General features: G+C 41.6%; 1 protein-coding gene across 1 annotated transcript; it reads left to right on the top strand.

The window, feature by feature from the left end:
- The first annotated feature begins 13201 nt into the window (after positions 1–13201).
- snw1 (SNW domain containing 1) lies at positions 13202–21396 on the top strand. Its single transcript, XM_047574270.1, has 14 exons — positions 13202–13289; positions 13766–13919; positions 14032–14193; positions 14573–14668; positions 15333–15439; positions 15760–15864; positions 16302–16371; positions 16483–16548; positions 16687–16803; positions 16880–17021; positions 18340–18442; positions 19333–19450; positions 19707–19864; positions 20529–21396. The coding sequence occupies exons 1-14, from the start codon at positions 13276–13278 to the stop codon at positions 20719–20721; spliced, it is 1605 nt and encodes a 534-aa protein (XP_047430226.1). The 5' UTR covers positions 13202–13275; the 3' UTR covers positions 20722–21396.
- The last annotated feature ends 216 nt before the right edge of the window (positions 21397–21612 follow it).

Below are 21612 nucleotides of genomic sequence, written 5' to 3'. Positions count from 1 at the left end.
AACCTCAACACTCACTGTTATTCTATGGTCATATACTGTTATACAAAATACAGTAAAATAAATAACAATACTTGCATTGTAAACCAGTGTTCTACTGTTATTTTACAGTGAAATTCTTTACAGTGTAGTTTTAACTAACCAGTGGTTTTTGAGCTGCTCGCAACCCTGGAGCTTCTACAATGACAGAGTCTGACAGGCCATCCAGTGACAAAATCAAAATGTGCCATTCCTGTTCACATGGAAGCTGATACAGTTTTTTCGTTCTCTGTGAAAGGGGCTTATTTAGCTGTCGTCAACAGAAAGCATCCTTGTAGCTGCATTGTAGTAGTTCCTCATAAGATGTTCCCTACTTTTAAAACCTGTCAAGATGAATTCCCACATGATCTTATGACCCCATGATCATCTGTTTTGTGAAAGACTGATCCTGTTTGTTAAATCTGGGTTTCTTTTTTCTTGGTGACAAAGTGGGTGAGAACACATCCTTTGTCCCTTGTCCATTTCATTTAATCATGTTGCTTTAATATTTATTTACCATTTCCAGTCTTCCATAAGATACAGACGTTGACTATCCCAGGTTTGTTTGTGTTTGTATTAAATTGGTTTACAATTCATACATCAATATTTTCAGTTAAAATCAGACTCAGACAAGTATCTTTAAGTTTGGAATGAGTTTATTTTAAGTTGCATTGAGTAACTTATCTTACCATGTGTTCCAGGAACAAAGGGAGGAAAAGTCATCTCACTTCCTGCTTCTAAAGTCTTGGTGACATCATCAAGGAGGTTACCAGATTCAACCATTTATGGGGGGTGTTTGGGAATTATGTTATGGTTTTTCATTGTGTTGATTTTTTTCAAGAAGGTGAAATGGGACAAAAGAGGTAGAGCTTAAGCTAAATAACAAAGTCTTCTCCATGTTAGGTAAATTGATAACTTTCCACTTACTTGTTGTTTCAAAGGAAACGGAAATATACCTGATTAATGGTACTGCCCAATTGGAGGCTGGTTATGTGCTGATGGACAGCATTATATAAACAGTGGCTTGACGGCCGTTGAGGAAGACAGAACTAAAGTGTAGCTGTGTACATGTTATGTTAGTTTATGTTGTGATGTGTTCAGTTTTATTCAGTTAAGCTGTGTTAACTGTTTATTTTTGTGTACATTTTTGTAAATATTTTGTAAATGCACTTCAGGATGGAACAAGTTGGGTATGCCTCCTAAAATCCTTCTGTTCTGGCCAGGCTACACCACAAATGCCTTTCTTCTACAGTAATGGGGCATTGCTGGTAGATCTCATTGAGCGACTGCTTAATGATTGTGACCTTCCACGCTCCTCAGCGTGGTGCTAAATGCACGTTTAGTGCAGGTAAGTTAGGTTAAGGCCTTCCAGACTCCCCGCTGGAACAACATTACGAAGTCCATCAATATTCATCAACCTTTACAGCCCACCTGCTTCCATGTGCAAACCTACGACTGTTGTTCGTGTTTTGGTAGCTTCTATGTGAGCATCGACAGTGACAGTTTTTTTTTATACTGCTGTTTTAAATTTGTGATGAATCTCATTTTTGACATTGGATTGTTGATCTCAGAGTAGGCGAAGACCCACGAAACTCCTGATGCATGGTGATGTTTCTCCATGTATACTGGGTGTGACAACAGGCAATTGTGTGTTATTGTAACATTAGTTACACCAACAGTGTGTGTTTGTGTGCATGCGCGTGTTAGCTGTGGGAGAGACTTATACACTGAAAACACACAATTACTCTACCATTATCTCACAGCCAAGACACTTGATCCAACCTCAAATTAGGTCTTCCTCTCAGCCTTTGCTAGCTGCTCATTTCCACTTCTGTCTTTCTTTCCTTTTATCTTCCCCCCTCTATACTTTTCCCTCTCGCTTTGCCTTTCTGGCCGCCATTAATTACAATGAGGAGCAAGTGATGGCACTCATTGCTTCGGCATTACAGTGGGCGTGTTCGGAAAATGCACAGCTTGATGAAGTGTCCACTTCACACTACTCCATGATTTATCGCTTATTTCTGCCACAGTGCTTAGGCCAACAAATTTTACTCGTCGCCATTTACTGCCAAGACATATTTCTGACAATCGGAGAGAGGGGACCGTGTCGTATCTACCGACGCAGCCTCAGCATGTGTGTGAAATGACCTCCAACAACAAGGAGCCCATATTATAGTATGAACATATGTATGTAGAAGTATCATCATGAACACAAGTGGATTTTTTAAACTCTGTATCTATGTCTGTGGGCACTAAGCATGTCTCTCCAGCAAATCTTTTGCTCATACGCCGAATTCCAGAACGTAATGCCAGTTTCATCTGTACATGACAAGTATGGAAGAGAAATCACAGGAGCAGTCAAGTGGATGCACACCTTTTTAAGTGGGTGCAAAAACATTCAGTGATATTCCATGAGCCTTTGATAGCGACGTCAGGGGGAGGAAAAAAAAAACACAAGACAAGTGAAATCAGATGAGAGCTCTGAGCGAAGCAGATGCAGGCAGACAACAAAAAGGGGATGACTGAGTGTGAAACGAAGCAAATGGCGTGCAAGATGCACAAACAGATTGGGAATGAAACAAAAAAAGATAATAAAAGACGGGCATTAACCGAGTGTGCTTTATCAGTTTATATTAGTCTGAACTCAGAGACGGCAGGACTCTCTAATCCTTTTTCCCCCAGGCCTTAAATCACCTGCCATCCACAAAGTCACCGTCCATCCCACAGGAAAACACTCATTACGGACTGCCATTACGTCTGACTGCATCTCTCTCCATAACCTTGAAACACTGTTCACTCAGCCAAAACACTTCAATCCAGCGGGAGAACTAGGTCAATTGAGTCAATGTCGAGTGACTCTTTTCTCCCACTGGCACCACAATTGACATCTTTCATCTTTTTTTTTTTTTTTTTTTTTCGGTTAGAGAATGCTACCAGCAGGTGTAGGTATATCACGCGGGAGCGTAAAACGATGGGTGTGACTATGAGCATTGATCTCAGGGAAGGAATGGTGAGTCAAACGAAGGTCACACACATAAAAGGTCCTGCAGAGTCCTTGAAGACTATCACATGGAAGTCCTTTGCGTAATTGCTACGGGACACAACCAAAGAAGTCAGTCTTTACGATCACACTGAAATGCAAAAAACTCATGTCCTCCTGAGTTCACTGACAAATGTTTTCTTGTTTAAAGTAGTTATTTGTGAGGATTTTGTAGGCCTACCCGCACCTGTCCTCTCATAAACAATTTCGTACTTAAAAAATTAGTATGCCTGTGCTGGAAATGTGTTGTTTCATAGACATGTGCATTGACCACAATTCTATATGTTACTCTGCAGTTCTGATCTCTAATGACAAATCTAATCTGCATTTTCTGGCTGCTTCATTTGTAAATTAATATATCGCAAGACAGCAAGAGACAGCGGGGAGCAAGTGATGTCTAGGGAGACAGATCACACAGGAGGGGAGTTGTAGCTAATTTCATGCCTTGTATTTTACTGTCATGCATGGTTAATTCACGGCTCGGGCCGGCGCAATGAAATGCACGCCCTGTGATCTTTTCCTAGTCCCCAAATAGCCTGGGCCTCGAATAGCGGAGCCTGAGCTATCTCCTATGCGGGGAGGTCTTGAAAAATCCATATTACGGTTTGCTTTTGCGCAATGCTAATTCAGCGGGAGCCCGATAAAACCAAGAGGGAGACGGTGGTGGCAGTTCCATTTGGGTCCGCTACCCTTGAGTGACTCTGAGATGTAAATGACTATCCATGTTCAACGTCCAATGTGCCTTTTCCGGTCCTGCTCCGTTAGTAATTTAATACCTTTGACAAAATGCACCATTTGGATGAAAACATATATGAGAAAAGTCTGTGTCATCATGCTATATATACACATTTCCTATAAATTTTAAATGAATGCTGTTAGGAATACATTTGCAAATAGAAAATGCCATGTCAGTAATGTAAATATAATATGAACACTGGTAATGCAGGGACAGAGCTAACAAACACATAAAAGCTCACTGTTTAATGTGGTTTGGGTTTTGTGTGAATTAAACAAAAAAGATGTAATGTGCGTTGTTTGTATTGCAGCCAAGCTCCATAACAACCACCGAGCCGATTTTGCAAGCCAATTAATCAGACAGCATACATGGCTTTGGAGTTATCAAGAACCACATTTAACTTCTTTTAACTTTTACTTCACATTTTACTTCAATGTAATGCATTCTCAACCTTAAGTTAGAGACGTTTTTGGATGTTGTTTAAATATGTCAGACCCAAGACATTGGGTTTTCACACAGACCCTGAAACATTTGTCATTTCAGAACAGGTCTGATTTTCAGTCATTTCTTTCAATTCATCACTGTCATGATTTATTGTAATCGTTTGCATTTCCTGTTTGTCATCTGGGTTTACTTCTTACTTTGGTCGCATAATTTATTTATATGTTATGAACGACTTTACTGCGTCATTATAGAAACCCTGTCACTGCTTTGGTTGTTTGGGCTCTTCGGGAGAGCTGAGATGAACATTTGAAGCAAATATAGACCAAGTCAACAGAGGTTTGGATTTGACGGTGTTTCATTCAGCACTAAAGAGTTGATGAAGACTCGTGAAGTGTAGCTTACATCATGACTACCAACTATTGTGATTGGAACTTGTAGTGCGTCTTGAAAAGCCAAACCTTGCAACAACATTGTTGGGGTTCGATTCCTTTCAAAGCTGAGTTTTATTGAAGGCTCCTCAATTAAACAATGAAATCAGATCACATATAACATCTAGTGTAGAGCACTCACTATTCAACATCCTTTAAGCTATGAGCAATATTTATTTTATTTAGGTACAGCCTGAAGTCATACAACCATGTAGCAGTTGCAGTTCTAGTAATGAACCATTTTTTGATGAAGTGTCAAAGTTGGGATGGCACAGTGGGTGGTAGTTAGCACTGATTCCTCCTGGCAAAAAGATTCTGGGCTTTTCTGTGTGGAGTATACATGTTCTCCCTGTGTATGCGTGGGTTCTGTCTGGGTACTACGGCTTCTTCCCACCGTGTTTGGGTACATTGGTGATTCTAAATTGGCTGTAGGTGTGAGTGTGAGTGTGGATGGTTGTCTGTCTCTCTGTGTTAGCCCTGCAACAAACTGGCAACCTGTCCAGGGTGTACCCCGCCTCTCGCCCAATGATAGCTGGGATAGGTTGTGCTTCATAGGCTGAGCTCAGCTCAGAGCTGAGGCAGCCAAACCAGTGACAGGGCTTCGATGACGAAAGAAACAGCAAAATGGTTCATCCATCACTGGTCACATGTCCACAGTGACGGTCACGGCACAGTGGTTCCATACAATGAGCTACCGTGCATGTGTCGGAGTCTCGGGCACCAAAGGACCATCACTACCCCACCACCAAAATGTAACAGTCAACATCCTTTTGACTGTTCAGTAGAGGCAAATATCTTCATCTAAACTGGATTCTGAAACTGTGTGTTATTACTCTTCAAGATCCGTGTGATATGAAAAATCGGTATTTGTGGCATTATATGAAACTGGACCACTAATGTCCTGAAATATATCCGGAGACAATCGATTGACGCTCCAACATTAGTTTGTGAAACAAACAAACAAACAAGTTGCTGTCGACATGTTGCTGAAGAACTTTTCGATGTGGTTAGGTTGTCCTTACGTGTAAAAAACTAAACTGGTGAAACAAACATTTGTGATTAGTTAATTTAGAATTGTGTCATCGGAGTCTTTAGGCAGGTTCAGCTTTTTATTTATAACACAAGGTCCATCAGACAGGGCTGGGGGTTAGTTTGAAGCTTCCTGTTGCCAGAATCCATGGAAATGGAATATAAACTGTTGCTTTTTCATCAGGATTGGGTGGACTTAATATAATATAGAGTTTTAAACTGGGGATTTTACCAACCGATATTTAAATGTTTTGATATGTCGATATTATATACCAACTCTGCAAGGTGGAACAATCCCACTATGTCGCAGCTGTGTCCCTTTTTCCTCAGGAGATGATGCCAGCTGACCTGCTACCAGGTACGTGCAGAGCACAGCTGTACATCCCAACTCCCATTTCCATCACCTGTCGAAAGCAGTTAGGGTGGAGTGGCCCCATCGCACCACCCGCTACCAAAACATGTCGCCTGGTTGCTGTGGAGAATGCAGCTCTCCCTAGGTGGACCTTGCTGACACTTATTATGATAATGGGGTCCATTTCAGAACACTGGCTGCCTGCGGTTTGGTAGTTAAGGGTGGGGTTGGGGGAGAGGGAACGGAAAAAACGGAGGTTGAAGGAAAATGCTGAAAATTTGGTCGGTGGAACAGTGGGGGAGGGGGACGCTTGTTGGACCGCTGGCGTGGGGGGGTGTCCATGCATAAAGATGAAAGCACGGGGGCCAACATTGCTCCAACAAATCAATCAGACAGTGGTTGGAGGGTGCAGCTGGGCTGGCAGTTACCCAACTGTCAAAGGAATATGTCCCTCATACGGAGGCGTCTGTGTGCGACCATGTCCAGTGACATTCAGAGATGAATCATGCACTCCAGCACAAACACACACTAAAGGGTCTTTTAAGGTACTGTAGGACGTAGACGCTGTATGTTATGTATGCTAAGCCTGTGCCGGTGTGAGTCATTTATACTTCTGTGCTCACCAGTGTCTACTCACTGCTTCACTTTGAACAATGGCGACCAAAACTTTGGCCGAAAGTCCTACAAATGTTTGTATCTCCTCAGCCTCCTCAGTTAACCTTTCCTAAACGAGTTCCATCTTTACTGATCCAAAACAATCAACTGGCAAGTTGTGGAGATGCAGAAGCAGCCGGAAATACTAAAGCGGAAACAAGCTACAACCAAGTGGACCAATCACAGCTCTTGAGCGCTGCATCGGCGTGTAGTCACGTTTTTGGGGAGGTGCACAGCAGTTATGGCGCTAGGGTCTGTAACTTCTGCCTCAACTTAATGCAGAAGTCTAAACTGTCTATAACACCAGATTCCACCTGAAGATGTCAAAAACATTCTGGCAAAATGGGAGATGAAGCAGTATTGTTGGTCTTACGTGACCAAAAACTTAAACAACCAACTAGACAATCAATCAAGCTTCATGTACAACAAGCATTATGCGTAAAGTACAACACACACTACAGCAGCTTCTACAAGCCTTCTTGCTCCACTGTGCTCTCCACCTGCAACATAACCTGATTTTCAGTTGCTTCAAACTGGAGTGCGCCAATCACACAGCAGAGAAAACGAGGCTGAACTGCAGATGCTTAAAGTTGCCTTTCAAATCCTTTGCTTCACTTCGAGGGCTCCGTCTCAAATCTGGAGCGATACATATCTCCACTGCTGGAGACGCTGCTGCTGCTGCTCACTATCAGCACCCTTCATCGAGCAACATGCTCTGGAGATTAGCCCTGCGCGCCGCCGCTCCTGCTAGCGCTGCCTCCATCCCCTCTCCCCATTTTCAAGGTCAGATCAGCGCCGAGGCACCAAGCACCAGCAGCGTGTGCATGAAAGGCAGCATGAAATGGGGTTTATCTTGGAGCAACTTTGCTCGCTTGTTTATTTGAACACACGCAGCAGGCTGGGTAATTGCGTAAAAAGGCTGCTGATGTGCGCTGAAAGCATTTTAATTAGCTCTCTTTCGCCTTCTCGACAGCAAGCTCTCTCCCCGAATGACAAAGCAATTTTTTGGCGATTAGGAAATGAATGGCTTCCTCTCCAGAATGGGAGAACCGATGATGGGGCCGCTGGTGCTGATGGGAGCCCATTTCCCGTCTAGCGCCCTGAATGGGATGCGCTCCCTCCAAGTTGGAAAAAGTCCAAATGCAAAAGTGGGAATAGTATCCCGGACCAGCCCGCCTGCTGATGTAAAGAGGCCCTGGCTAGCCGCTCCTGGCTCCCTCTCTCACTCGGTGCTAATGCTTTCTCTGGCACTCACACAGAACTGCTCACAAGCACTTAAAAACACACACGGTCGCCCACAAGGATACAGCATCACCTCGCCATTTCACTGTCTGTGCCTTTTCTCATGCAAAACAGATGCAGTGTAGTACAGCTCAGCATCGTGGAAACACCTAAAGGCGTCTTTCTTGCCACTTGTGACAGTGAGTGTGCTCGGATCTGTGTGTGTATGTGTGTGTGTGTGTGTGTGTGCACTAGACTGACTCTTTTTTGGACGGCACTGCCATCTAGTGGCGAACACACACTGAAGCGTGCTCATGGATTACAGGACACTTCATTCATCACACAATGAGCTGCTGGTTGGATAAACACAGAGATGTGTTGTTTTTTAAACCTCAAATTCAATTAAGGCCTCACCCGACATTACCAACTTCACATTATATCAAGTTGGGCTACATGTAAACGACAGTAAATGCTTACATTATTCGCAGCAAAGAGTAAGTGACGTGTAGGTTTCCTTGTACTGCATAAACCACACGAAGACCGAATCATCCAGTCTGCTGCAGACTCCATTATCTACCCCTGTGACCTAAATATGGCCACAAGGGACATTTTTCCCCCCAACAGAATAGCACAGCGTTGAACCTTATACCCATCTCTTCCTCACAGTGGCAAACAGAGCCTATAGATTAAAGGCTCCACTGACAGTGCTTGAAGTTTACTTAGCCCTCATGAGCTGTGAAAGCCCTCTGCTGACCTTATTTGGCCCGGCCTTCCTCTGGACTCCATCCTGACGCTGGCAAAGGGAAGTAACTCCACTTCAGTAAGCCCAGACGGCAAATGCCCCTGGCTTCAACAACACCGTGCTAAGGTCAGTGAAAAAGGTTAGGGACATTTTAGGCACCGTTAAAATATCTCAGCGTTTTCTCCTGCTTTTTTTTCACAGTATGATGATTTTTCAAAGCATAAAACTACCATAAAACCTATATATGGTAGAAGAGGAAAGTCTGGGAGCATTCTGCATAATGACCAGTGAGGGAAGCGCAGAGCAGTTCTCCATACCTGTCTCCCTGATTTACAAATAATATTTTTCACAGTAAACAGGGAAGCACATTGATGTAATTCAAACTGATTCCCTTCATCAAACAGCTGCAGAGGAGAAGAATATTGACACCGACTGTGTAACCTTATTTGACAGGTAAGCTGTGAATGGAAATGGACTTAAACTCATCTAAGAGCCTCTTCCTGCCACCCAAAATCTAAGGTGACATATAGTCAGGGAGCTCTGTGAGATAGTTTGATAAGGTGGGGGACTGCAGTGCAGCAATGAATAAACAAAGTGCCGCGGTGGCATCGCCTCACTTTGTCAAACGTTCCGAGCCTCGCGCAGTAAACGTCCTCTAGAGTGTCTCAATTTGTGCGTGCGTATTATGCATGCAAATGTGCGCGCGTGAGAACTGGCACTCCGCTGACCCACTTTGAGCCGTGTTCATTTTTCATTCACCCCCCCCATGTGCAGCCACGAGAACTTCTACCTGTTCTCCTCCCATTATTTACCTGGTTATTATTGGGACATGAATCATTTCCAGCAGGGTGGAGCTCATGTTTCAGAACAGCCCCTCTGCGGATGCCGCGGAGAAAAAGAGAAATGTTCTTTTGATTCCCATGGTCTCGAGCGATTGATGAGCTTGCGCGCGCTTGCCTGCAACCCTCTGTTTGTGTATTGACAGATTTTAGTGGAACGGCATTGAATTTTGAGGTGGGAAGCAAACTCACTTGGAGTGTGAGATAATGCATGTACTGAAAATAACTTTTGATCTCTCTCTCTCTCTCTCTCTTTTTTTAATGACTACTGGGCTACAAAGATGGAGGCAACCGCATTGTGTAGTTGTGTAGTGTTATTTTGGCATGTATTCCGACCGTCATCAGACTGCTTCACTGAAAGCAGCAAACTGTGAATGTTAAAACATGTTTCTCATTTTAAATTAGAACTTAGAACAAGAGTTGACTGACTTCACTCAATATGATTAACATAAAACAAAAAACTTTTAATGCTTCACAGTCATTTACATTGTATTTGCTGCAGTTGTGCGTGTTCGCATTGCACGTGTTGTCCAGCTGACATTTTCTTAATTTGGCTGAGTTTTGACCTCTGACCTCGGACAAAAATCTATTCTTTGTTTCAGTTTTTGTTTTTTTTTGAGCGGGCTCTCTTTTTCTTTAACATGCATGGCACCTACTGCACCAAAGGCTAAAGCAACACTTCCTCAAAGATAAAGAGGCGTGGCCACAATTACAATGAAAACAGTTTTAATCAATTTAAGTTATCCACACATTGCATTACTATCAAATGTATAATTCCAAAATCCACTACAGATTAGTAAAATAGTTTTTAAAATTCAGCTTCAAGTTAAATCAACTTAAAGTGATCTGCAGCAAGACAATGGGGAATTTAAAAAAAAAAAAAAAAACTTCATCTCTTCCAGCACATGGTTGTCAAATCCTAAAAGTGCAATTAGTTGTATATGCAAGCAGCTGCTCATCCACTGGAGTGATGCCTGTAGAGTGCACAGACTTGTGATGAGTGAATAATGATGTGTCTGTTGATTTCGCTTCATCCAGTTTTAATGAACCTCCGTCTTCCCTGCACCCTCGTGTCCCACAGTGACACTGGAGATGGGGGCACGCTGGGCCATCCCAGTGCATGTGTCGCCTTCCTCCACCCAGCGCACTGCCGTTGCCGCTAGCGTCCACATAGCCAGCAGCTCTGCCACCTCAATGTCGGCTCGCATCAGGGCCCTTTGTCACGGCCCCAAATTAAGCAACGCAGCTGGCAGCGCATGGAAGCTCCCTCACATGATCAGTCCAGCCTCATGATGAAGACGATGAAACTTTGCTCTCATGGGCCGAACCTTACGCTGGTGAGTACGTTAAATCCTGTTTTGTTCATACAAGAGAATCAACCTTTCCCATCGCCTTGGTATCTTCTTTTGAATTCCAATCACTGACCTTATAATTAATTCTAAAGATCACATCCAGAGAGATCGTTAGTCAATCATTAAAGCTGCTCTTTCACATGTTACATAACCAGTGTTATTTCGTCCCAAAAGCCGTCACCGTCAGTCACACAGCTCGTCTACATGTACCTCGTCCCAGGGGAGCGTTTCAGCTGAGCGGTGGGGGAAAAAAAAACAAAAAAAAAACAGCCTACTCCATCAGTAATCCTGATCCGGCACATCCAGGGAGTGGATACAGGACCGTGTAGGGCTCCTGAATGCCAAATGCCAAACACATGTAGAAGAAGAAAGAAAACGAGAGGAGCACCCATGATGATTGGGTTTATTAAAAGCTTTCGTGTCCCGTGCCACCACGGCCCGGTGATTGATCTCCTTTGACGTGTCCTTTTACACCGTGTCACATTAATAAACTATGGCTGTGCTGAGAGACTGACAGGCCGACTCCCCCTCTGAGAAACACGGAGGGTGAGGAGGGAAGAGAGATGAGAGAGAGAGAGAAAGAGAACAGCGAAGGAGGAGGACCTAGAAGCAGCAGTCATTCACAGCACGGATCTGACTTTTTATTGCCAATCATTATGGCAGTCGGACCTGTAAGATATTACATACTTCTCCTATTTCATAGCAAAAATCATTTTACAAGATTTCATGCTCAACCTCTGCTCAGCACTCTGAAGTAAAGCGTACAGTATCTGCTTAAATGGACTACGGACTCCAACTGCTCGAGGCTTTCCTTCTGGCTGTTTTACTCAGGATAATGTTGGCTGCTTATTCTGCTTCATCGCTTTGTTGGTAGAAGAGGTGGAATCAGCTGGTTCTAGCACAAAATGGGGAAAAAAATCCAAGCAATGTTTGCACTGCGCTGCTGTGGAGGACTGCAACCAACCCAAAGCCCATCAGTCTATTCACAAATGTCCTTGCTTTAAAAACTAGAATCCACTAAATGTGGATCTTCGACACTGTTAAGTTTCGAGGATGTTTGGAGGCGTTTAGAAGAAGCTAAGTGGAAACCAAACCAGCAAGTTTAACTGTTAAGTATGTGACACTCAGTCTTGCACTTCTAAAAGATCCTGTCAGATCCAATTTGGTGAAACCAAATTCCACAGACTTTAATAAGAAAATTACAGAAAGATGTCTCATGAAGAGAGAAGGTGTTTGTCTGAAGTGCTAAAGGATAAGCCTTTCTTCTCATGTGTCACGGCAAAATAAGAACAAGTGTGAAGTATAAAATTACAGATGGCTGAATTTAATTAGGTTAATTCTATTTCTAATCCCTGCTATTGTTCGTGTTCACCCTCTGTCACACTGACATGACTTACTGGAACGGTTAAAGTGTTAATGTTATTAGCAACTTTGCTTTTTCTGTTATAATGTATGAAATAAAAACTTGGCCTGAGAATTGCTGTTGTATTAATAACTTGGTGGCTATCCATTATGTGAAAGAGATCTGCTTGGAGCTGTAATTCAGCATGGGCAAAAACTATTTAGATCAACTGTATCATGAATTAATATTTAGTTTTACTAAGCAAAGATCTTCATGAGTTACTCGTTCTTTTTGCTGTTATCTGACTCTGGTGCATGCTCAAGACATAGCAGTCACAGACTCTTCAGTGAGGTATACAGTATTTGACTGCAATGAGAAACTAGATATAGAAACATATACTGCTCGAATACATTCCTAAATTATCAGGATATAATACAGCTAAAACCAAGGAGATGGTAGTGGATTTCTAGAGGTCCAGCCCTCATCTGCAGCCTGTAACCATCAACGGGGAGTGTGTAGAGGTGGTTCGGACCTATAAGTACCTGGATCTATGTCTGGATCACAAAGTGGACTGGTTGGCTAACATAGACTCAGTATACAAAAAAAGGTGACATTCTTTCTTTCTAAAATGGACATCAAATATTTCAATTCTGCCCAATTTATCTATGTTACATTCTCAGGCATGTTTAATTTTGTACCATCATTCTATTTTATATCTATTTTTCATAGAATAGAAAAATTCCAAAAACAATTCTGTTCTATTATACTCTCTATTTCATAAAAGAATAACACTAGAAAAAATATTTTGTAAAGAAAATATGTAAACTTGAAATAATCAACAAAACAACCTCTAATATCATACCATCAAATAAATATAAATATACATAAATAAATAAAAATAAAACATAAGCTTGAAATAAACAACAAAATAAATAAAACCCATCACTATCTTATTTAATGGGTTCTAGTGGCGTACAGTGTACATCAAGTAACCGAACTAACCGGAAATGGTTGCCTTCGGCCTCCGATTCTGTTCTACCACTGCGCATGCTCAGTGCATCACTACGGAAGAAAAAGGAAAATGTCTCTAACGAGGTGAGTCGCTCAACAAGGCCTTTTGTGTTTTCTTATTTAAGGAATTGCTATCAGTTGTTGATTTATCGTCATTTTAATCCTTTTGCGACCACCCTTTATATTTTAAGTGGACATTTCGGATGTGGCTGCTTTTGTTCCCTTGTTTTGATGAAAGCTAACGGCATTAGCTAATGCTAGCTAGTGATGATGTCGTAAGCTAAACGTTTAGCATAAGCTATTTTAGCCTCACGCAGGGCCACATACGTGTACGTTTATCTGTTCTGTTCTGGATATGTAGTCACTCTCCATTGTTTTATTCCCAACGTTCTATTTATGTATTGCTTTTAGTCTTTTAACCGGATAACACTTTAAAGTACTCACTAGTCCTGACGCCGATGCCAATTGTTTTCAATGTCGGCTAATGCTAGTTAGGGCTTACGGCGCCTGGGTTACTGCTCTAAACAACTGGGCCTGAACCTTTATCGTTGTGTTTCCAGCTTTTTACCGGCGCCTACCCAGCTGTCGCAGGACCAGCTGGAGGCAGAGGAGAGGATTCGGGCCCAGAAGTCCTACTCCACCGCCTTGGTTTCGTCCCGTAGAGACCCCCCTCCTTACGGACACAGAAAAGGCTGGGTGCCTCGATCACTTGAGGTAACTCCTTTTAACGACTAAAGTGGTAGACCGCACATGGTTTCTCATTTTGTTTAGTTCTACATTAAAAACCCTTCTTCTAGTCATTGCTGTAAAATGTGTGTTTCGCCAGGACTTCGGAGATGGAGGAGCTTTCCCAGAAATCCATGTGGCCCAGTTTCCCCTGGAGATGGGTCGGAAGAAGCGGACGTCCAATGCCCTGGCAGTGCAAGTGGATGCTGAAGGAAAAATCAAATATGACGCCATTGCCAGACAAGGACAGGGAAAAGATAAGGTATATGAAATAATAAATCACTCGCCGCCTGTTTAAAAGAATCCTCTCAACACACCCTTAAGTGATTTGTGTCCATGCATAGTTAATGTTAATTGTCTCTACTCTTGCCACCTACACTACACATGTCAAAATCGTGCTTGTCTAATTTAAATATCAGAGGATGAGCATTGATATGCAATTAACACAAAACAAATGGCTAATAAGTCATAAGGCCACCCGCATGGACTTTATACACACATTGCTTCTTTCATAAGTCTATAAGTTGAAATGTGAGATGAGCATGCACAATCTATTTTCATGTAGTATTTCATGCTTAGATGTGATTACAGCAAGAAGTGTTACTTTTTAACTTGTGGTTTATAATCTTTCATTATTGTAGGTGGTCTTCAGCAAGTATACCGACCTGCTTCCTAAGGAAGTCTTGAATGAAGATACTCCAGAACTACAGAAGCCCGATGAGGAAGCAGTACAAGAGGTAAGACGTGGTGCAGTGTGTTAATGCATTAAATGATGGTTCATAGGACAGATTTTACATACTCTTATAAACTATTTACAAGTGATGTCCCGATTGGTTCAGTATCTGACTTCAGCCAAGCTAGATATTTTGTAGGTATTTAGTTTAGGTGTGTCATAAACCAGTAACATGTACCTGTAAGATAATCTTTTTGTTTTGTTTTTGTTTTTTTTTTTACCAAAAATCTAAATTTGCTAATCGTATTAGGTGGTAGTAAACGGTTAATTTCCTCTGTTTTCTCGAGATCTTGAGTTCTTGATCTCGGGGAAAGCAAAGTTTAGTTTTCTCAAGATCTCGATATATTAAATTTGAGAGAGTTCTGTCATACGTGACCTGCCATGCTGACTGATAGATGCCTCTTAACACTAATAATAAAGTAATAACGATAGCCTCATAATAGTTCTACTTTAAGGTTTACCTGGTTGTTTTGTGCTTTATTGTTGTGCTTGGTAACGATTCAGTTTCTCGAAATCTTGAGAAAACAAAGCTTTGTTTTCCAGAGATGACGAGAAACATGACTCGAGAGCTTAAGAAAACGGAAGATATGGTATGAATGTGTGGCCGCTTAAGGCTTCTGTAGTAACCAGCTTCTATATAAAAGTGTTTCTTTATGTGTCTTTTGTAGCTGACAGAGAAGACACGTGCTGCCCTGGACAAACAGGTGTCTCAGAAGATCGCCGCAGCTATGCCTGTAAGAGCTGCAGACAAACAAGCTCCTGCACAGTACATCAGGTATGTATCAGAGTTGGTAATAGCTTTGATTGGTTGTAGGACTATCCTGTTGCACGCAGGTGTATTTTTTATTTTTTTTTTTCAGTTTGGCAGTTGAATGATAACTGACAATGAAATTTAAGACTCATATTTTGATAAGAACTGAGAGAGCTGAGCTAAGCTAGCGCAGAGAATGACAGTGGGGATTGGGGATGAGTAAAAAGCTGTTGTTGTTTATGATGTTAGAATTGTTGTAATAGTACATAAAATTCACTGTTGACTGTGCTTACTGCAGTAGCTCAGGTACTCGAATGTTGAAATCCTCTTTTTATCTTTTCCAGATACACACCATCCCAGCAGGGAGTGGCTTTTAATTCAGGCGCCAAACAGAGGGTCATTCGCATGGTGGAAATGCAGAAGGACCCCATGGAACCTCCACGTTTTAAGTAAGCTTGAGTTTACTTGATCATGCTGGGCACTTATTATAATTGAATTGAATTATGCATTTTTTTTAAATATTAAAGCTTTGCTGACACTTCAGTTGTGCTTTTTACAAGATATTTTTGTTCTTGTGTGACTGTTTTGTACTGTATTATGTTGATAACATAGCCATCTGACCAAGGCTTTAAGTAAAAGCTAAAAAAAAGTATTTCAGATCAGATTTAAAAGAAAACAAATTCTAAAAAATAATAAATAATGGTAGTAACAGCAAGATATAACTGGATGTTTATACTTTTTACGAAGACGTCCAAATTTTAGAAATAAAATAAAATGATCACAATTTCCTTTTCTACCTTTGTGACATTAAGGAACATATCAATCCATATGGTGACCAGCTTTTTATAAAGAAACCAACAGAGAAATCTTATCTAATCTGTTTCAGAATCAACAAAAAGATTCCTCGAGGACCTCCTTCTCCTCCTGCTCCCGTCATGCATTCTCCAAGCAGAAAGGTAGAGTTGGAAATGTAGTATAATGTAATAAAACAAATATTCTGTGTTTCCATCCTTTAAGGATAATGAGTTTCTTTTACTGTATTTCATTTTGTTTCCCCTTCATTGCAGATGACAGTCAAGGAGCAGCAAGAATGGAAGATTCCTCCATGCATATCCAACTGGAAGAACGCAAAGGTAAATCTGACACCAGAAATAATTGGAACCATTTTTTAAATGTCAGACACATTTTCATTGTAAGTTGTTTTGCAGGCCTGTTTAGTTTTGTTTGTTAAACACTGCGGTCTTACTCTTGATGTGATTGCTTTCCCTCAGGGCTACACCATCCCCCTTGACAAACGTCTGGCTGCTGATGGGAGGGGTCTCCAAACTGTTCACATTAATGAAAACTTTGCCAAGCTGGCCGAGGCCCTGTACATCGCTGACAGAAAGGTAATGCACGTTTGTCAAAGGCATACTTCACTGCTTGAGATGTGCACCCATTGCTAATTGTTAAATGTGTCTTTAGGCCAGAGAGGCCGTGGAGATGCGAGCCCAGGTGGAGAAGAAGATGGCGCAGAAGGAGAAGGAAAAGAAGGAGGAGAAACTGAGGGAGCTGGCTCAAATGGCCCGAGACCGCAGGGCAGGGATCAAAAGTCACGGAGACAAGGGTGAGTCACCATTATCAAGCATATATGACAAACTCCTGTGTGTCTTTCTGAGCTCAGACTCTGTTATTACTGGCAACTCCAAATCTGCAACACTTTTCCTCGAGGGTGTTGACATTACCTGCAAAATGGTGTTTCTGTTTCCCTACTTATCATTGACGTACATGTATGTTTTTGAGAGGAGAAATCATTATTGCATATGTTGCTGTTTTTCATTTCCATTTAAATAATAAGACTGGTCTGTGTATCTTTTGGTCTTTGGATTTTCCATTAAGAAAAGGGTATTAAAAAACAAAAAATGAGCCATTGTTTGATTTTCATTTTAAAATTCAAGGCATTTTTCTTTATCAGGGGTGAGAATGGACAAACGAAACTTTAAAAGCCGGTCTATTTTCATTTGTTTTTCTAGAAGTAAAAAGTAAAGTTGTTAATAGAGAGAAACACAAAAAGTGCCTGTTTTTTCATGTTTTCCAACAGGAAGTTGCCGTCTTCAAAGTAAGAGCACGTATGAGGACGATACTGTGTTTCTGTCCAGAACGCCCAAATATATGTCTTCTCTTCTCTCTGTAGTTTCCCTAGCCCAGGCAAAAATGTCTTTGAAACCTTACTCTGGTGTGATTTTTGACATGGCAAAACGAGGCTTGTCATCTGCAGAAATCTCTGGACGCATGTCAGAGTAATGTTAGCTAGTAGCTAACTATTCCTTGATAATGTAGTTATTTTTAGTTTTTACCTAAAATATGCGGCTTAATTTTTCTGCAGCCATGTCGTCTTCCCCGAGACCTACTCTTTTGTTTCGAAAAACCACGTACTGATCCATGTCCATCAACTTCTGTTACACAGCGCCTTCCTCATAGGTGCTCTTACTTCCGGTCGCACAATATGAAAACACGGGCTCTTTTTGTTTCTGTCGATTTTATTTTTCGTTTTTAGAAATGATTTTTAAAGTTTTGTTTGTCCCATCTCGACCCGATACGGACAAATACATTGTGTTGCAATTTTAATTTTCGAATTTCAAAATAAAAATCAAATAACCACACATTTTTTTTATGTCCTTTTCTGAACGGAAAATCCAATAACCAAAACCACACAGACCCAAAAATAAATTCCAACATCTCTCAGGTTGATTTGCTTTAGCTTACAGCCTTAAATTTCCCCCTCATTCTTCTCTCACTCCTTCTCCCTATCTGTTCCCATCTCGACAATTCTGCTGTGCCGTTTTTCACAATCCCCTCTTTCCTACGTTTTTTTTTGTTGTTGTTTTCTTTGCAACCCGTTCTCACACTTTCTATCTGTTCGTCTCCCTCATCTCACGCTGCAGGTGGCGAGGACGGCGAGGTCAGGGAGCGTGACGAGATCCGCCACGACAGACGGAAAGAGAGACAGCACGACAGGAACATTTCCAGGGCTGCTCCTGATAAGAGGTGCAGGACACGCACTTTAAACACACCACATGTGAATTCGGCCACCCCTCCCTCCCCCATGTATACACGCACTCGCACACACACACACATACACACATAAATGAACTGCTGAATCATTCATAGGACAGGATCAGCCGTAGTACTGAACAAACAGCAGGATCCAGCAGAGTTCTCGGGCGGTTCGTCGTCTGTAGCGACCCACGGGCTGTTTGTGCGTGAAAGAAGAATTGTGTGCGTCGAGTCTCTGTGCACACTGTCACGTCGTCAGTTGATGGAATTGTGGGTCTCTGGAGGAGAGGAGTGAAAGAGAAATTTGGAGAAGAGGTCATTACAATCACAATTCCAGCTGTCAGAAAGCAGAGTCCTTGTTATCTTAAAAATTACCTTTCACTTAACTTTGACATGGCTGTTTGATGAAGGACAATCAAGATGTTAAAGTCACAGAACTGAATGAAAAACTTTTTTTTAACGACTTTCTTTATTGGAAAAGCAAATTCACCGATAACAACATGACTGTACAATGTGACAGAGAAGACTCTCCACTCTTTCATTTTATCCAGCCTTTGTATCTCTCACAGTTCCACCCCACCCGAAATTCACAATGTGACATGTGAACAGATACAACAACACACATATAAGGAAAATATCAAAACAAAAAAAGAAAGTGATGAATGAAAAACATTTAATTCACATTTCAGCATGGAGGAGAGCTTTAATGACTTTCTGGAAATGCTTGTTGGTATTCATGACAATTATATTGTGACATCAGATGTGTGATGTTGATGATGATGATGCAGTTAAATTTCACATGTCACTGTGTTATTGCTGTGGTTTCCGTTGGTTGTTTTTTTTGCTGAGAATCATTCTCAAAATGTCGTTCTTTGTCCCAGGTCGAAGCTGCAGAGAGATGGCGAGAGGGACATCAGTGAGCTCATTGCTCTGGGGAAGCCCAACCCTCGCACCACCAGCGAGGCTCAGTACGACCAGCGACTCTTCAATCAGAGCAAGGTTAGATTCCCTTTCAGTGTTGTGACGGAAGTCTCCAGTGTTTAGCAGAATAGGGGAATGTAATCTAATGTGTCAGGTGCATCATGACTGGCTTCAAACCATTTACCTGAATAATGTAGAGACCCTTTAGATGCTTTCAGTGGTAAAGCAACATGCTAGACATATCTGCAGAAAGAAGTCTATCAAAAGTTATAACTGTGTTGTGCAGTTTTCTATTTGTCCAAAAGTCACCCTTGTTTTCTCTCCTTGTTTTCAGGGTCTGGATAGTGGTTTCAGCGCTGGTGACGATGAGGGATACACTGTGTACGACAAGGCATGGGGCAGAGACATGGCCACCGGCATGTACAGGCCCAGCAAGGGCATAGATAAAGACCCCTATGTGGACAACTTTGACACTCTCGTGCGCAGCGACAGGTACTGTGGATTGATTTTTTTATTTTTAATTATCATATGAATTAATTGTTGTTTACATTATATTAGTACCAGAGAAGATAATTCAGTGACTGCTACATGTGTTGAAAGAGACCTCAGCAGAGGAGCATTACATTTAAATCCCTGGGTCCTTAAAAAGCTCAAGGGTTAAGATTTTTTTTATATATATATATATATATATATATATATATACATATATATATATATATGCTCAGTGACCATAGTGTTAACTCTTTTGATTTGACTCTTCATTGTACAGAATTAATGAGTGTGTACATACACGAGACTATGAACAAAATGGCTAAATTTTATTTTTGAAAAAGTTTTGGAGGTCATCCCAGCTTTTTTTCCCCTCTTCCTTCTCGAAGACTGAGTTAAACATCCCAGTGGGAGCTCTTGTCCTTGGGGCAGCAGTGCCACACTCCGCTAGCCGAGCATGGCCTGTCCCATATGTTTAGTCGCCAGCTTGTCATTGTCCTCTGGGAGTGTTTGTTTGGCCACAGGGTGCTGCAGTTGTGCAAATAAGAAAGTTGAAAATGTAAAAATATCCGTTCCATGGAATGTAGCTCTGAAAATCCTTCAGTCATGTCAGCAGTTGCATTTAAATGACGTGTGAATTTACAATGAATTCTGATTATTCTTACAGGTTTGTCCCAGACAAAGGCTTCTCAGGTACTGACCACACACAGAGGCGGGAGGGTCCAGTCCAGTTTGAGGAGGATCCCTTCGGTCTGGACAAGTTCTTGGAGCAGGCCAAGCAGCACGGCGGCTCTAAGAGGCCGTCCACAAGCAACCGTTCGAAGGACGACTACCACGACAAGAAACGCAGGAAGGAGTGAGAGCAGACGAGTCCATGGAGGGCACCTGATGGGACAGTGGAACATGAGGTTGTTCTCACCTTCTCAATGGTTGAGCTGTATTATAATATAAAGGTTTCTGTCAAAAATGATCTTTCAGGTTTTTGTATTCTTTCGGTGTGAAAGAAGACAGAAAGATTGTGTAAAATTCTCCCTTTACCTCCTTTTTACTCAGTTGTCGTTTTCTTTATTAATCCATGATAAACATTCAGTGTCTGGGTAAATACGACATCATAGATGTGCCAGAGCTGATCTGTACAAGGCAGTCGGTGCCACCTAAAATGGGGCCTGGCAATATTTTGTGATAGTAATGCCCTGAAGTACGTAGACCATAGTTTGTGTGTGTGGTGTTTATTTTTTTTTGTATGTTTTTTTTTTTTTATGCGTAATATTGAAAGAGTAAACCCAACAGAAACTCAGCAGGAACTATTCAGTATTTACCTTCTCTCAGTCGTATCTTTCCTGTCCCCCCTTTTTATTTCTATTTTTTATTTTTTTTCAGCCATGTTTTATTTAAGCCCATCGTGTATTTGTGAGCACAGTCCATGTTTGAGGCTTTGATATGTACAGCAGTATAAACTTATCTAGAAAATGTAAAGCAAACCAGCGTATAATTCTTGTACATTGCTACCAGCTGAATAAATTTCATAAAATGTGTCTAATTGGAATTCCTTTTTGTTTCTTCCTGAGCAAACAATTCAGTATTTACACATCTGGAAATGACAAACAAATGTTTTCTTCCGTCAGCTTTTTCATTCCTATTCGAAGTTGCCTAATCTAAAGTTTTCCCGCATAGTGGGAAGTCCATTAGCGGTGGAATTGTAATAGTTTGGTCATTATAGATTTCCATTATTGTAATCATTTCTTGAGTAA

The sequence above is a fragment of the Mugil cephalus genome, chromosome 21 (genome assembly GCF_022458985.1).
Source record: "Mugil cephalus isolate CIBA_MC_2020 chromosome 21, CIBA_Mcephalus_1.1, whole genome shotgun sequence".
NCBI lineage: Eukaryota > Metazoa > Chordata > Actinopteri > Mugiliformes > Mugilidae > Mugil > Mugil cephalus.
Note: the sequence above shows the minus strand (reverse complement) of the source record. Positions and strands in the feature narration are given on the sequence as shown.

What these genes read in the sequence shown, in the direction of transcription:
- snw1 (XM_047574270.1), top strand. An exon ending in TGCATTCTCCAAGCAGAAAG is followed by an intron (nt 16,372 to 16,482) that starts GTAGAGTTGGAA and finishes CCTTCATTGCAG; the next exon opens with ATGACAGTCAAGGAGCAGCA. An exon ending in ACTCTCGTGCGCAGCGACAG is followed by an intron (nt 19,865 to 20,528) that starts GTACTGTGGATT and finishes TTATTCTTACAG; the next exon opens with GTTTGTCCCAGACAAAGGCT.